The sequence below is a fragment of the Podarcis gaigeae genome (genome assembly GCF_964106915.1).
Source record: "Podarcis gaigeae genome assembly, chromosome: 5".
NCBI classification, from domain to species: domain Eukaryota; kingdom Metazoa; phylum Chordata; class Lepidosauria; order Squamata; family Lacertidae; genus Podarcis; species Podarcis gaigeae.
In genome coordinates, this window is record NC_139681.1 from 38,312,675 (window position 1) to 38,330,270 (window position 17,596).

A 17,596-nucleotide genomic window follows, 5' to 3' on the forward strand; every position below is an offset into this window, starting at 1 on the left:
GGCTGTGCCATAAGATGAGCTGGTAAAGGTGTAGGAGGCCATAAAGTTACCATTGCATCCAAATGGGGCCGATAGGAAACAAATAAAACAGCCTATCTATTCTATGATAGTCCTTCAGAGCCAAACGAGACAGGATATGATAGGTGCAGGCACATTTTTTTTTTTAGTTGGGCTCCACCCAGCCACCGGCACATTTTCTTAGCTCAACCCAGCTCAGCTGGCTGAGGAGAAAATTGCTTGTGGGGATGGACTGTGGGAGGTGAGCTACCTGGGACACTTGCAAACCAATTTTTATCCTTTCCAATCACTTTCTCTGGTATTTTAGAGGAGTTCAGTTTCCCCCCATTTCCTTTCTTCCCTCGAAGTCATGCTTTTTTTCTGGAAGCAAATGTTTTCCCCCCGAAAAGTTGCCCGTAATTGTACCTCAAGTAAAGTTTTAAAGGTCCGTATTGTAAATCCCCAACATCAGGGCTGGCCCATGAGGCAAAGTGACAAATCCAGCTTCCAAGGAACACCTTGCCTGGTGTTCTGATGCTAGCTGCAACTGCCACATGCTCCTTGGAACTCCTTGACAGCCTCCCCATGCTGCCTCCACAGCGGCCTCTTGGCAAATAGGAGGCACTGCTGGTCTGTTCCCACCCCTAGGGAGGAAATGGCAGGGTCTGCCCTCTGGGGTCTCCTAGGCTCTGCATCCAACCAGCATGATTCAGAGTGGGCCTCTTTCTCCCTATGATGACCTTTGATTCGCAGTTCAACCATTGGGTAAGGTTGATTATATTCCCTCCCTTGTTCCCTATGTAGAACTTTGCTCACCTCCCTTGTACCCTGGCAGGAGGGGAGCGCTTCTTAAATAGCTCAGTCAGTAGAGCATGAGACTCTTAATCTCAGGTTTGTGGGTTCAAGTCCCATATTGGGCAAAAGATTTCTGCATTGAAGGGCTTGGACTAGATGACTCTCAGGGTCCTTTCCAACTCCACCATTCTGTTTCTAACCATTTTGTGGCTTGCCTCAGGTGCCAAAATGCCTTGAGCCGGCCCCATCTCAAAGTCTATGTTAACTCTTATAATTATGTTATGACACACTCCACTTCACTAAACATTCAAGGTGTCGCTTTGCTTGCCTCTATAAATCAAATTCTTGCCTGGAGCTCTCTGTTTCAGTAGTTACTGCCGAAGACAGTCACTGTTATGATTTAAAGCCTCTCCCAAATGTTAGCTTTTTATGTCTTGAAAACCAATTTGTTAGTTTACAGAAAGCCTCTTGTATTGTCAGAGGTTGTATGGCCTTGACTCCCAGGTGAGAAAGGAGGATCTTGCTAGTTCAAAATATATACTTAGAGGCCAGGGTGTAACCTTTCCCCAAGCTACAGAAACTTGTTCTTCCAGTTTTCATCAAGTAGCGTCACCTTTAAACTTTAAATTGTATTGTGGAAAGTGAATCTGCTAGGCTCGTGTTTTCCCCAGGAACGGAACATGCTGGAAGGTAGGAACTGGCCTAAACAAGAGAAATGTTTCATTAACTTCTCTTAAATCAGAAAAGCACTCATGCAAAATGTGCTTTGTGACACAGAAGGAGGTATTGCTTTCAGATGTCTGCTTGAAAATAAGAGTTTACTTTTGCAAGGTATTTTTGCAACACACCATGCAACCCCTCATCTGTACTTTGAAGTGGTACAGCCTACAGATAGTTTAATCACACAATTGACTATTATTATTATTAGGAAGTATGCCTACTGATAATGATTTTTAATGAACTTAATAATTTTATTCATATGCCACTTTTACACACACCCCCCAAAAAAACCTTCTCAGCCTCAGAGTGGCTTTTACAACAAAGAAAACAGGAAAGCATTTCAAAATCGAAGTGCAAAAGCAATTTCATAATAACATAGCAAAACAACACAATAGCAAATGTAATAACATGAAAAGCAACATTTCAATACAGTGGTACCTCGGGATGCGAACGGGATCTGTTCCGGAGCCTTGTTCACATCCAGAAGCAAACGTAACTAACAAGGGCATGTCTGCCCACGCGCACGTCGCTTTTCACTGCTTTTGCACATGCGCATGACGTCATTTTGAGCATCAGCACATGCGTGAGCAGCGAAACCCAGAAGTAATGCGTTCCGTTACTTCCGGGTTGCTTCGGAGCGCAACTCGAACACGCTCAACATGAAGCATATTCAACCTGAGGTATGACTATACTATAAATGTAGCAAGTTTACATTAGCAATTCTCAGCAGCAAAAAAAGCAAGGGAGCTGGACAGTTCCACCTTGGTCCTAGAAATAACCCTCCAAGATGTTGCTCAGAGTCTCTCTCCTGCAGCAACTTCTTATAAGGCTTCCAAAGGCAAAGGGGCAGGGGCGGAATAGCTGGAAACAAGTCTCCCATTATGTTGCTCCTTGTTTTAGTTTGAACTGTTGTGAAATGTGTATTTTATCCTAATGTTTGGTATTATTCCCCCCCTCCCCAGTAGCCCGTATAACATTTAATATTATGCAATTTTTTTGTTATGGTTTTGGTTTTCGGATTGATGCTTTTTTTATTTAGCTGTGAACAGCCTTGAATATCCTGGTCTAGAAAAGTTGGTTATAATAGATAAATGAGGTCACTGCCTAATTGCACCTTCAAGCAGCATACGCTCAATTGTATTTAGGTAAAGCCGTGGTCACGCTGTGTAGTTTCAGGCGTAGGAATGAGCACACCAGTCCTTGCTGTTTTTGCTTATGTTCATTTTGTTTCTACAGTGACCGCACTGATTTATATCTTTGGCAGATGGCGAAGAAGACGGAGGTGATGAGGAGTCGCCTGACGGTGGAGCTGGTGCCATCCCCCAGGGTGGTCCACGTGGCACCCGTGAAACTCAGCTTGCTCGTCGAATTGCCAAAGGAAAGCAAAACCGGAGGCTGCTTTCTAACAAGCCTCAAGACTTCCAGGTTGTAGAGCTGATAAGTCATATGCATTGCAAGACCTAATATGCCAGATTTCAGGATGACCGCAGGCTGCAGTCCTGTGCACAGGTGCCAAGGAGTAAACCTCACTGAACACAGAGGTGTAATGCATAGGACTGCATGATAAATATCAGTGAAAAGGAAAATTCGTGCATAGTAAGCATGTGTAATTTTTCTGTTCCGGAATCTCCAGATGTTTCAGAAGCTCTCATTTAAATCTTGGAAGATTCTTTCCCCCGGTGTAATGTCTCTTGGCTCCAGTCTAGAATAGCAAAAAAGCGGTATGATTAAATCTCAGGATTTAAAAGTGAAGTCTGGAGTATTCCTGCCCCCCTCATCAATATTTGATAAGCAGCAGAGCTAAAAGTGAGGATGCAGCACTCCATAAATCGAGTGGTTTTCTTTCTTGTTTGGGCCCAGGAATGTTCCATGTAGCCAGTGGAAACTCTAGTTTCTGCCCATTAGAATGAAATGTTCTTCTGGATTGTCTGACTTTGGTTGATAGATTCCAGTACTGCTGGTTAGTTTATTTTAACCATAAAAGAGAAGAAACACTTTGTCAATGTGATATGATGAAAAACCAGCCGAAAAAAGGAACACATCAGTGATCTAATATTTACATTTGTTTTTCTCCCTGCGTTAGATTCGTGTTAGGGTCATTGAAGGACGTCAGTTCTCTGGGAATAACATAAAGCCAGTTGTGAAAGTACACATTTGTGGCCAGACACACAGAACAAGAATCAAAAGAGGCAACAATCCTTATTTTGATGAGGTATTGTAATACACATCTTTGATAATCTCCTAGCTGAAAGGCATAGGTTTTTTACCTGGAAAAAAATAAAAACTTATGTTATCAATTTCTATCTTTAACTCTCACCCCACTCCTTGTGGCTAACTGTTCTCAGTAAAAAATAGTAAAGGAAAGCTACTTTCTTATCTGTGCACAATCTAAGTCTAGTTGCCATATTTTAAGAGAGAGATAGATAAGATGGCTGAATCCTAAACAAACATATTTGGAAGTAAACACTGTTGAAATCATTGGGATTTCCTATACTGAGAAGTCCCATTTTGTGCTGTAAAATTATTAAAAAACTTGGACTGAAAGTCATATGAAGAAATGGAACATGCATTTGTGCTGGATTCAAACGGAGAGTTTCCTCTATCATGAATAAAATTCGTCATCTGAATCCTTGGTGTCCTTTAACTCCCATGAATATTCAGATTTAATAACCAAGATATTTCCTCCCATGACTTAACAGATGTTTTACTACAATGTCCACATGACCCCTTCAGAGCTCTTTGATGAAACAATAAGCATTCGGGTAAGTAAAACTAACAATGTTCTTTATAATTGCCTCATTATTGCTGAATAAAAGTAATACATTATTCCAATCCTATCATTCAATTATAGGTATATGACTCTTATTCTTTACGTGCCGACAGTCTAATGGGGGAATTTAAAGTAAGTATTCTTGATGTCTCACCACATGCTTTCTGTTTACCCTCTTACCAGATCTGTAATGAAAATGTTGGGAAAGGGGAACCCATTTCTCACAAAAGATGAAGTTTTATTTGTGAAAATTGTTATACTTCCTGCTATGGTACTTTCCTTGTTGTTGTTTTTTCTGGAGTGTTAATATGCTAAACCTTTGTTTCAGATTGACATTGGCTATGTCTACGATGAACCTGGTGCGTATGTGCCTTTAAGGCACTATCTTCTGTATTTCCCTCCTAGGAAAAACGGGGAATAGCTGGCAAGGGACAGACCATGATTATGAAGGTGGTTTTCCCAGGGTGTGGGTCATCCATTGCACTTCAGGTGTGCCGACTCCTGCAATAGCAGCAATCTTTGGAGTTGGTCTGGTCTGCCCCACTCCACCTACCAATCACACCCAGCTCATACCAAGTCTGATCGTTGTTCCATCCAGCTCAGGAATGTCTATAGTGACTTTCAGCAGCTCTCTGGAGTGGGTTTCAGATAGGAACATCTATCAGCCCCTACTGGAGATGCTGGGGCTTGAACCTGGGACATTCTGCATGCAAAGCAGATGCTCTACCAGTGAGCTATGGCCTCCTCCCCTTTCCCCTCCGCGTTTGATACTCCTGCTTCTCACTGCCACTAGTTATCATCTCAGTTTAAATGTAATTCCTTAAAGAAGAAAAAAGCACCTCCTGCATATGGCTTATTTGAGAGAATTAGAATATTATTTCCCTGAAGGAATGCTATCTTCTCCTTTTTTATTTTCAGGACACGCAGCCATGAGAAAATGGCTGCTTCTAAATGACCCTGAAGATTCAAATTCAGGTGCCAAAGGGTACTTGAAAGTCAGCATGTTTGTTCTCGGAACAGGAGATGAGCCACCTGTAAGTTTCATTCATAAATAGATATTTTCCTTCTACTAATATGCTTCACACGGGTTAATCTATGCTTATGTTGGTGCCAGAAATTACATGTGAAGGTACTTTAATGACCGAACCTGCTTACTGTATGTTTCTTTTCCCCAGTTCTGCTTGCTCCGCTACTTTCCACCCTATCGCCACAGCGCTTCTCTCCCATGGCCTTCTGCATCGCTGCCTTTCAAAGGTACATCTCCCCTTAACTTCTCCCAATTTCTCATCTTTGGGGTACAGCCTCTTCTTGCTTCTCCCCTCTGCTATTCCCAGATGCTTCATTCAGTCACAGAAAAGACTGTGAATCTTGGGTTTTTTCTCCAGATGCTCTTGGGAGTGTTCTTAAAATGGGGAAATGTTCAAATCTGCAAGGATACATGCCACCCCCCCCCCCATTTTATCTTCACAATAGCTTTGTAAGGTGCATAAAGCTGAAGAATTCTGATTAGCCCAAGGCCAGCCAATGTGGTAAATGCAATATTTCATGGTCAATAATATATATCATTTCAAAAATCTTCTGAAATGTTGTTATTGTCACTTTTTATGACAATATTCTCACATTAAATTTGACTTCTAAAATGTCAAAATATTGTAATTCGGAAAGAATCCAGTGTAGAGTGAGCCCATTTTTCCCCATTTAAGATTATATACATTGCAAACAAAATGCCAATCATGTTTTAGCTAAACTTGTGCTACATAATCTTATGCGCAAGTCTTGGCCTGCAAAATTCAAATTGTTGGACATATTAGTCACCCTAAAGGTTTGTGCTGATAATCCTCAAATTCTTTTGTACTGAAGATTAGTGAAACTGGCCTTATGGAAGGTTTCCTCAAAACTTTGACCCTCCAATTCTTAGACCCTTGTCTAAGACTCTAAAAAGGTGCCTTGCAGCCTCTTACACACTTCGCACCATGTATTTAGCTAATACTGAATAGAAGACAGAATGACACTGTATGATGTACATCGTTGCTATCATAGGTTCTGCATAGGATTTGTGATTGTGATACAGAGGAAAAACAGCTAGCAGGGGAAAGCAGGGGAACCACTGCTTAGCTTTGCTGCCCTGCCGATTACTCCTTCCCAATGCCACTTTGCAGGAGAATAGCATTTGTGACATGTGGTGGCTAAATCATCTATGTGAAAACACCCTGGGTGTGGTCCTCTAAGATTTATATGCATGTATAATTCCAGTACAAGCTCACAGCCCAGCATTCTATGATCTGTGAAAGGCACAGATCTCTTGCAAGCTGCGGTTGTTTAGGGGCAAAGAGGAATCACTTCAAAGTGAAGTTGCCAGAGTTATGCCCTGTATGCACACAACTCTGCACTTCACTCTGAAATGTTTGTAGGTACAGTAGTGGCTATTTAACAAGGGCTTGCTTGCTGTCTGCTAGGGGAAGAAGAATAATGCATTTGAATGTGTCTCCAACAGGTGGAAAATAGAGAGCGGGAGAATGAAAACGATGATGTAGAAAGTAATCTTTTGCTACCGGCTGGGATAGTACTCCGATGGGTCACTTTCGTTCTTAAGATCTACAGAGCTGAAGATATTCCTCAGAGTATAAACTTTTTGTTTTATTTTCTGAGTTACACATTCTTAAAGTTGGAATTGTGTGCAACTGAATTTTTTTATACCAATATTAGTTTCTTGAGAGCTAAAGAGATGCTTAAGACTCAGTTCTTACCTAGGTGGTAAGCCTGGGTCTGGGCTGTACTGCTTCAGATTTCGTTTAGGGGCTCATATAACTGTATAACCTTTTTAATTTTTTAAAAAATCCTCTACATATATCATGGGTATACCCCTATCTGCATAACCTAGCAATTCTAAAATATAGACGCGCTTTTACTCTTGCAAGAATGAATGTTTTGCCCTTGGCTGTACTTGAGATTCCAACAGATTCCACACACAAAAACGCTTATATCCCTGTGTAGATGTCAGTACCGAATCTGTGGCGCATGTCCTACTGGCTTACACTCTTTATAAAGACTTGAGGAATGAGGTTATCACCCCTCTTTCATTGTCCATTTTGGGTCGCCCAGCCACTGCCACAGTGTCCTTTCTCTTGGTAGATCAAGATGAGCAGGTGACGGCAAAGGTTGCAAGGTTTTTAGCTGGGGCAATTAGAATAAGATCCACTATTTGACTATAGATTCAAAACCCTAAAATGTATTTTATATAATTGACTTTTTATTTCTACTCTTTGTGTATCATATTGTTGTTTTATTGCTGTGGCTGATGCAAATACAGATTTATTCTTCTTCTGCTACCATGGGTGTAAAATTCAAGGCTTGTCAAACTGCCCAATTTGGCCTACAAGGTCATTTGGGCCTAGCTACACCCACCTGCCATACCACATCAACGACAGGATAGGTAAAGTTGTGGCATCAAAGGAAAAATCAAGAGCCTTAGAGTGTCCTCCAGATTGCATTGCAGCTCGGACTTGTGTTCAGCATTGTTTTAATCTGGTGCCAAACACAAGCCCCACTAATTTGGAGCTCCCTACTGGAACCCCCTGAGCACTGCTGCTTTTAACAGGGCTCAGATCCACCCAGGAATGACCAGTCCCAGCCACCATTTTATTTCATTCCAAAACATTGTGGGACAAAGCATTGTAGGGGAATGGCTAGCTAGTCTCTGCAAAGAAAAATGGCAGCCACCAGTGGGGATTTCCATCTTTTTGGTGACAAAATAAAGCTTTTTTATTTAAAAAACCAGCAAAAAAGTTGCCACCACTCGTAAAAGTAAGTCCCACTGCTATTGTAGTGAATATTGCCCCTGAATTTGGGGTAATTTTAGCTGCTGCCATCCCTGCCCATTTCTCTGTCACCTCTAACTTGGTGTTTCCAGGGCGAGACATCACTCCAGAAGGGGCCAAATCTGAGCCCCATGTCTCTGGCCGCTGATCCCTTGTTTGCTGGACTCAGTTTTCACTATCATGCTATTTAAGTTCCACAATACCATACCCAGCTGCCACATTGCTGCATGTTCATGAAATATGCCAACTTTGTGGCTCTGAGATCTTGGTTGTGAAAAATGATTGCCATTTTTCCCTCTTCTGTATGTTTTCTGTGCAGTGGATGATGCTTTTGCACAGACTGTAAAGGAAATATTTGGTGGAGAAGCAGATAAGAAAAACCTTGTGGATCCATTTGTGGAAGTTTGCTTTGCTGGGAAAAAGGTATTCAGTGCTAATAACAGAACTATATAAATAAATATATTGAAACCAGCTTGAAACCAGTCAGGATCATTAATCATTGTTTGAAGTTGAATAAGCCATAAGAATACTGTGGTACCTCAGGTTACATACGCTTCAGCTTACAGACTCCGCTAAGCCAGAAATAGTAGCTCAGGTTAAGAACTTTTCTTCAGGATGAGAATAGGATGAGAACAGGATGAGCTCCCGTTGCTCGGTCCCAGCTCCTGCCAACCTAGCAGTTCGAAAGCACATCAAAGTGCAAGTAGATAAATAGGTACCACTCAGGCGGGAAGGTAAACGGCGTTTCTGTGCGCTGCTCTGGTTCTCCAGAAGCGGCTTAGTCATGCTGGCCCCATGACCCAGAAGCTGTACGCCAGCTCCCTTGGCCAATAAAGCGAGATGAGTGCCACAACCCCAGAGTCGGCCACGACTGGACCTAATGGTCAGGGGTCCCTTTACCTTTACCTTTAAGGGACCTCAGCCCCTAGGAGTTGGCTCCTATGTTCTGGGGCTGTATAGGTGACTCCTGGTCTAGCATTCAGGCAAATGCCTGCCAAAAACTGAACACAGTCATACCTTGGTTTCAGAAAAGAATGTGTTCTGGAAGTTTGTTCGACTTACAAAATGTTCAGAAACCAAGGCGTGGCTTCCGATTGGCTGCAGGAGCATCCTGCAGCCAATCAGAAGCCATGGGAGCTGCGCTGGACATTCAGCTTCCAAAGCAAAGTTTGCAAACTGGAACATCTACTTCCGGGTTTGTGGCATTCGAGTTCCAAGTTGTTCATGAACTATGCTGCTCAAAAACCAAGGTACGACTGTATACTGACAGTTACTATGCAGAGCACCCATTCTATTTTGTGAGCATTTGTTAATCTTCCTTATGTCTCAATAAAAGCTATTCCTAGACATAGAACTGTTCATAACTTTCATATGGGGATTTTTTTTCCAGGTTTGCACGAATATAATTGAAAAAAATGCTAACCCAGTGTGGAATCAACTTGTTAATCTTCAGATCAAGGTTGGTTTGTTGCTGTACAAAAACTATTACAATGTTGTTGTTTTATTTAGAAATAAGACTTTGGTTAATTAGTACAGTCTTCTTTTTTTCCTAGTTCCCTTCAATGTGTGAAAAAATAAGACTGGTGGTGTACGATTGGTGAGTTCTCCTTTGTGGTTTATAGAGTTGCATGTGAAGCAACAATGACAATGCTTCAAAACAAAAAGGTTTTAACATACGTTGGTGACTTGTGCCGCACAAGCTATCGCAGAGTTAATTAAGTGCTCTTTGCAGAGTGGTGCTCAGATTATTTGTAATGAAGTTGGTTATAGCTTGGTGTTCTTAATAATTGCTGCTGTTATGGAGCATGACAGGCCTGCCTGTTTAAAATTCCCACGAGTTCTCATTCATTAGCTACTCAGCTTGAACCATTATAAAGATTATAGAGATCATTAGAATTGTTTCATGGATAATTATGTCCATTAGGCTTACTGCTGTCCGGGTTGTCAGCTGCCAAGGCAGGGGGTAATACAGGCACATAGTCTTTCTATAAGGTGCTAAAAGATATGTGTACATCCTTTAACAATTGAGAAGTGCGCGTTGTGCCATCCGATGGCTACTGGTGGAACTGAAATCCTGTCACGGACGTATACGTGAGTGTAGCAGCCATAGGATAACCTTGTGTGTTGTCTTCTCCTAACCTTGCTGACCTGGGCTAAGGGATGGGGAGAAATTTGGTTCAGCTTGTATTTTAGTGCAAGTCTGCCTAATTCATACTTCTTGAAACGAAATGTGAATTGAGACATAGCGATTTCTCCTAATTCTGTGATGCAGTTCTCCAACTAAAAAAAAAAGTGTACTAAAATGCATATATTAGGGAAACGTGCATAAAAATGTTTTTTTTTAATTAAAATAACATACAAAATGCATCATATCTGGGGAAATTGCTTGCAAAAGTATATAAAAATGTATATATTAGGAGGAATTTGTACTAAAGTGCCAAAAGGTTTTGTGAGAAGGTTTTTTTGGGGGGGGGGTATTTTTGCAGAAATGTGGTAAACTTACCTTAACATTGAAAAATGAGAAACTGAGAGAACTTGAAACTGACTGATTTGCCCATGGCAATATATATATATATATATATATATATATATATATATATATATGTTTCTTTACAAATGCAGTAAATAATAATGGTAGTATTAGTGATAAATATACAATTTTCAATACAAAACATGTTAAAACAGGATCTATATAGTACTACAATTTTATATGCTTAAGACCACACCCACATCTGAATATTTAAAATGAATACTGACGATTACATCATTTCATGAAGGGATCGCCTCACCAGAAATGATGTCGTAGGCACCACATACTTGAGCCTCTCCAAAATTGCTGCTTCGGGGGGAGAAGTTGAAGGTAAGGTAGTTTCTCTTCCAATGTTGTTTCTTCAAAGGAGCACCTGTAAGTTCAAAACAGAAGAAAGAAGAAGGAAGGACAATGTAAGAAATAGTATTTCTTCACTCAGGTTCAATGTACGGAGCCATTGGAGAGGAGCGGTGGCGTCACATACCATGCCTCCTGGCATAATAATAATAATAATAATAATAATAATAATAATAATAATAATAATTTATTACCTATGCCCCACCCATCTGGCTGGGCCTCCCCAGCCACTCTGGGTAGCTCCCAACATATTAAAAACATGATAAAACATCAAATATTAAAAACTTCCCTAAACAGAGCTGCCTTCAGATGTTTTCTAAAAGTCAGGTAGTTGTTTATTTCCTTAACATCTAATGGGAGGGCATTCCACAGGGCGGGTGCCACAACCGAGAAGGCCCTCTGCCTGGTTCCCTGTAACCTCACTTCTTGCAGGGAGGGAACCGCCAAAAGACCCTCTGCACTGGACCTCAGTGTCCAGGCAGAACGATGGGGGTGGAGACGCTCCTTCAGGTATACTGAAGGACCACTTGCCGGGAGGGGGGAGAGACCAGGCGCTAGGAAGGTTGGGTGCTGTGCAGACACATCAGCAGAGCCAATCTGATGCTCCTGCTGATATGCCTGCACAGCACTGACCTCCCTGCTCCTTTGTCCCACCTCCTCCTGGTAAGCAGCAACTCAGTTCCTTCTGCCATTCCTATTCATACGTCCTGCTACCTGATTGGTACAAAGTGCCATATGAGTCTGCATGTAACGCTTGCCTAGAGTAGTCCAGGGGTAGGCAACCTTAGGCCCCGGGGGCTGGATGCGGCCCATTCGCCTTCTGACTCAGGCCTGCGGACAGTCCGGGAATCAGCATGAGTAGAATGTGTGCTTTTATTTAAAATGCATCTCTGGGTTATTTGTGGGGCATAGGAATTCATTCATTCCCCCCCCCCAAAAAAAAAAAATAGTCCAGCCCACCACATCGTCTGAGGGACAGTGGACCGGCTCATGGCTGAAAAAGGTTGCTGACCCCTGGAGTAGTCATTTTCTCTCCACAGGGACTATTTCAGGAATAGTGTGGTCTTGGTGGTTAGCTTCCCACCATAGATGTTGTTGCCCTGATGAAAGTTGGTTGGCCTTCCTCCTCCCCCAGTGAAATTTCCCACATTTTGGAAGAACAGTTACTATTCTTTGGACGTGTCTCTCTTAGGCCAATCCATTATATCCTTCATAATGAGTGTGTAGTACACTATTGTTGAAAAATGAAAACTGGTTGCTATAGGTCTATGCATACCATGTGCTATCTTGAGTTTCCTTACCACTATGGGCTGCTATATTTTCTTCTGAAGCTGGTTTAGCTTTGAGGACTAGTTCCTTTGAGGACTGCATGAGAGTGGCACCTGTGATCTTAAATGTTTGCACTTGTCTGTAATCCTGTGATGCCCGCATAATAGCCGTAAAATGCTGCTATAATTTCTTATTTTGTGAGGTTGATACCGGCAAAGCTGTCGGCACAACCCATCCTAAGTACTTATGTGATTTAGAAGCAAGACTTAGGATCAGGACATACCTTATTTTTTAGAGCAAAACTCCAGATTCACTTTGATTTAAATGTTTTATATGTTGTACATTATCTGTACAGTACTACATACCAAATAATGTGTTGTCTTTTATAATCTATAGAGTTTTCATCTTCGGGAGCTGGGGCTTCATCATATGAAGGTTCATAATCATATATTGGAGTTCAATGCAAATTCTTGCCCTTTCCGCAAACTAATATTTCCTTTTAAACCCAAATGTGTAACCCATACACTTACATTAATGTTAGCAGCTGTGATGATACTTATGATGATAATTTTTAACAGTTTGGGCATTGGATCACGATTGCATGAGATTTTCTTTGACTTTTGCATGGCTTTACTGTATATTTTTGCATGTAATTGTTTAATTTATTCTATACCCCAACTTGTAGTACTAAAGATGTATGCAGGAGCTTTGGAGACAGTGCTTGGTGGTTTGGGCCGTTAATGGCTTGCTGTGTTTAATGAGAGCACATACCGTAAATAGATTTTATCTATGAAAACTATCACAGGCAGTATACATTTGCCTCAAATTCTGTGCCTGATTTCTCAAAGACAAAAGCTTTTCATAAAAACAGATGCAATATTAAAGATCTGCCTCTGAAAGGTACCCATAAAATCACTTTGTTTTCTCATCCAGTATTTAAAAATATGTAGTGCAAATTTATTAGCAGCACAGTTAAAAAGAAAATGATTTCACATTTCTGTGCTGAATTGCCCTGAAAATTTAATTATGCAACAGTAATTATACTGTGAATTTTTCTAAGAAACCTTTGCCTGACCAGTGAATACTTTAAAAAAGGAATTATGTTTTTTTTATATATAAAAAAAGCGTGTAACTTTATATTTGCCTGACATCAGCACATTTACTTGGAGAGAAGATTATATTTTTTTCACATTACAAAGAATTGTGGGATGAGAGTGATTCACACTTCTAATTCTACACTACTACAGAAATAATGTGAATAAGATGGTTGGGTGAAATACAGGAGGGTACACCTGCACTTTTATTAGTGATGTACAATAAGGATTTTATCATGGCAAACATAGGAGATTATATTGTGGCAAATGACACCTGCTGAACTTCCTGTTTCTACACAACTAGTGACTACGGGAGCCCCAACCTCCTTTGCATCTGCCCACCCTAAATGCAAAAAAAGGAAGAGTTCTGAATCTCACTTCTTCGTAGACTGCTCTCACTCTGCAGTTTGGAGAGCAGCTGTGGTTGTGTTTCTAGGGGGCTATGAGTTGGTTTGGATATTTGTGCCCAGCATTTAACAGCAACTGATTCTACTAGTCTTCTGCTGCAACATCTGATGCAATTAAATAATTCAATTATTACAACAGTGTACTGATCTACGCTAACCTTTCACCTGTGACTGTAACAGTAGTTTAGACAGAATGTGTGACTAATATCTCCTTTCAGTTTTATTAATGTGCGAAAAGCAGTCATGCATTAACATTTATGATCAGGAGCTAAAGAAGAGAGAAAAGCACAGTGATGAGAGAACTATGAGTATAGCTGGAGTATTTTCTGGATGTTTCTTTCTGCAGAGGAATCTACGCTGATAATAACAGCTGTCAGAGCTCTGGTTGTGCCTGTAGTTCTCTCCTGTGCTTACACCGCCTTCTTTTGGCTCCTAAAAAAAGATGTTAATACAGGACACATATTTCTCAGTGCTATGATTCTTTTGAATAAATGAAGGTCTCTTAGCATGAAGGTAGCACAGCCAGTTTATTCTATGGGGTTCTTTTCCCATAAAGTTTTGACTAAATTCAAATTTATGCATCGCCGCTCTGACCCAGAGCTCTCCAGACACTGTCATGTGCAGTGGGTTCCTTTCATTGAAGTGTATGGAGAGATCCTTGTGTATCCACAAACATGTCTTGCCATATATCCTACTCACTCACTGCTCTTTTGCAGGAAGCCAAATTTTTGCACTGTTCCTGTCTGGGAGGCTAGATTTTCCTGGGGACAGGCAGTTCCTTACCCCAGTGCACCCCAGAGGAGGGGGTGGGGAAGCTGTGGCCTCAGGATGTTGCTGGACTACAATTCCCAGCGTAGCTGGGACTGAGGGTATTTGGAGTCCAACAACATGTAGAGAACCACAGGTTAGTCACCGTGGATTAGAGATGGCCCAGTTACAAAGAGTTTATGGGTCATGGTTAATCTATTGAGAGATATTCCCGGCACTTGGACTTTCTTTATACCCATAGAATAAAATGTTCTTATTTGACTAACAACTAACATTTAACATTTTAGTTTGCTGCATCCAGAGTTAATGTTCACACCCTCTTAAGGTGTTTTAATCATGTTTTAATCATGATGTTTGCTTATCAGTAAATACCGGAGAGACAGAAGTGGGCTTCTTACCAACATTTGGGCCTTGTTATCTAAACCTTTATGGAAGTCCAAGAGAATATACTGGATTCCCAGATCCGTATGATGATCTAAATTCTGGAAAGGTTTGTTTATCTTTTGGAATATCTCTTAGTCAAGATATCTGCCTTTTGCTGTTCTCTTGCTTCCACACAATGGCAGGAGAAAGAATGTTGGCAGGGAGTTCACCATTGAGAATATAGTGTTATGACTCCTTCACCAGTTGTCCTTTTAAATGCTCCATCACATGTATAAAATAATGTGTACCTTTAAAAAAATTTGATTTGGTGATGTCATTTTCAAGCAACAATAGTACCCACTCTCAAAACACAGTTTGTAGTCTTCAAACATAATGTGCAAATTGTATTGGTGCTAAAAATAAAATATTGTTATTTCTCTGGTACTAAAAACCACTGTGGCCCTTTGTAACATGCACATTTTGCAAAGTCTAGTCCATCTATGGCCCTAGGCATTCAGAAACAGGATTGGGAGATTCTCACACAAATTGCTGCTTGCCTCTCTCCCCAGCAGCTAAGATTGTGCGTGCTTAGGTCTGTAAAGGAAGCTGGAATTACATCAATCAACTGTTTGGAGGGCATGAAAACAGCCTGGATTCAATCTTCCCACCCCTTCCTGCCAAGCAGTTAAATGGCCCAATTCCAGCTGCCTGAGAAGAAGTGGTTCTGTTTTACTTACTTTAATGACCTTATTGCTTTTAACTGAACTTATTTGTAACCCACCCAGGGATCTTCAAATGATGTAATCAAACAAATAAACAAATACGCTCAGGATCAGTATTATAAAATTGTATCCAATGACCCATGTTTATTAGTTTCAGTAGAAAAACTGGGATTTCTGACTTAAATTATGTCGGGGGGGGGGAGCCTATTTTATTGTGAGATGTGATAAAGCATGCAAATTGGAGGGTGGAGATGATACTCACAGTTTAAAAGAATATACTAGCTTTGCAGCTTATGTACTATAGATTGAAGTATCGCGTTTGTGTTTCAGGGAGAGGGGGTATCTTACAGAGGCCGGATCCTGGTTGAACTAACCACACTGCTTGACAGCAAACCCCTTTCTAAAAAGATTGAAATGATACCCAGTGATGATGTACTAGTGGTTGAGGTAAGTGCTGTTTTGTTCCCCAATATGTGAAATATGAAATATTTCAATCTTGCTCCTTTTGGGCAAGGCCCACCGCACGATCTCATAAGGTGGTTAGGCGAATCACACCCCTAGACATATCTTTGGAGTGGGCAGAAAAGAATACTATGCCTCCTTTTGCATTTATTTTCCACATAAATGGTACCTAGGGTTACAGACGCTGCAGGTTATGTGTTTTCGGGTTGCGCACCGCGTCGAACCTGGAAGTGCCGGAACGTGTTACTTCCAGGTTTCGATGCTCGCACATGCGCAGAATCGCGACCCGTGCATGTGCAGATGTGGCACTGCGGGTTGCGAACGTGCCTCCCACATGGATCACATTCGCAACCCGAGGTTCCACTGTATTGGTAGCCAGCAAATCATTTAAAATGTGTGGTTTCGTTTGACATTTAATGTTTCTCCACACTGGTAAATGTGTGTGTGTGTGCCCCTATATGTATTTTAGGTGGGGTTTTGCTTCAAAAATTAAACCACTGTTGGTTAAACCACTGTTCTTGTTTGAACCTACAGAAATATCAACGGAGAAGAAAGTACAGCCTCAGCGCCGTGTTCCATTCTGCCACCATGTTGCAAGATATTGGCGAAGCCATCCAATTTGAAGTCAGCATAGGGAACTATGGCAATAAATTTGATGCCACCTGCAAACCGCTGGCATCAACAACTCAGTACAGTCGGGCTGTATTTGATGGTGAGTATTATTTCTGCACAAAACTAGCAATAAAGACGTATTTGGGTGGGTGGGGGCTGTAACTTTGAAATCTGTACTTACAATTAGGCAGAGTGAGGCAGATTTTGGGTGCCATTGTAGGGCATCAGGTTATTAGTTATTTATTTTTAGATATATATATATCTAATAACCTGAGATATTCATTTGCATTTTCCACCTTAGGCAGAAAAATAGCTTGCCCAGTCTTGGTTGCAATAATGTGAATAAAGATTGTTGAAATCCAACAGCTATACTGTATATATTTTTGTAAGAGGACATATTCCCCCAAATAATGTGCTTATTTCACTCCAGGAAACTTCTATTACTACCTGCCATGGGCAAACACGAAGCCAGTGGTGACACTTACTTCATATTGGGAGGATATAAGTCATAGGCTGGACCCTTTGAACCTTCTTCTTGCCATAGTGGAAAAACTGGTAGGTTAATCACAACTGTTTCTCTTTCCCATAATTCATAGATACAATATTGTTGTGGCTGTATATAAAATAAGTAAGCTATAAAGATTCTTCTTGGATTTGTATTCTTGCATTCAGCAATGTAATAAAAACTGTGGTAGAAAGTGGGCTTCTGGTTTCACAGCAGGCAGAATTTCAGTCTCGTCCAGTGGAAAATGCAAGAAACGTTGTTGTTTTTTGTGATGTAAGCTGCATAAAATACAGCTGCAAGGCTGTTAACTGGGCCTGGACATTATGAACATATTATGCTGATGCTTCATATGTTGCACTGGTTCCTGGTCCATTTCCAGGCCCAATTCAGAGAGCTGGTTCATGACT

General features: G+C 41.1%; 1 protein-coding gene across 5 annotated transcripts in view; it reads left to right on the forward strand.

Moving 5' to 3' along the window:
• MYOF (myoferlin) overlaps nucleotides 1–17,596 on the forward strand; it is a 74,936-nt gene that overhangs the window by 18,645 nt on the left and 38,695 nt on the right. For 2 of the 5 annotated variants that reach the window (XM_083740829.1, XM_083740828.1), the window contains exons 6-22: nucleotides 2,777–2,937; nucleotides 3,596–3,724; nucleotides 4,212–4,274; nucleotides 4,364–4,414; nucleotides 4,611–4,641; nucleotides 5,201–5,316; nucleotides 5,458–5,536; nucleotides 6,777–6,903; nucleotides 8,420–8,523; nucleotides 9,491–9,559; nucleotides 9,654–9,697; nucleotides 10,878–10,960; nucleotides 12,653–12,691; nucleotides 14,891–15,015; nucleotides 15,941–16,057; nucleotides 16,607–16,784; nucleotides 17,115–17,239. In XM_083740829.1, the coding sequence (XP_083596955.1) occupies nucleotides 5,306–5,316; nucleotides 5,458–5,536; nucleotides 6,777–6,903; nucleotides 8,420–8,523; nucleotides 9,491–9,559; nucleotides 9,654–9,697; nucleotides 10,878–10,960; nucleotides 12,653–12,691; nucleotides 14,891–15,015; nucleotides 15,941–16,057; nucleotides 16,607–16,784; nucleotides 17,115–17,239 (1,101 nt within the window). In that variant the 5' untranslated portion in view covers nucleotides 2,777–2,937; nucleotides 3,596–3,724; nucleotides 4,212–4,274; ... (1 more) ...; nucleotides 4,611–4,641; nucleotides 5,201–5,305. Of the gene's footprint in view, nucleotides 1–2,776; nucleotides 2,938–3,595; nucleotides 3,725–4,211; nucleotides 4,275–4,363; nucleotides 4,415–4,610; nucleotides 4,642–5,200; nucleotides 5,328–5,457; nucleotides 5,537–6,776; nucleotides 6,904–8,419; nucleotides 8,524–9,490; nucleotides 9,560–9,653; nucleotides 9,698–10,877; nucleotides 10,961–12,652; nucleotides 12,692–14,890; nucleotides 15,016–15,940; nucleotides 16,058–16,606; nucleotides 16,785–17,114; nucleotides 17,240–17,596 lie in introns of all 5 variants that reach the window. The other 3 variants (XM_083740826.1, XM_083740827.1, XM_083740830.1) reach the window with 2 other exon arrangements.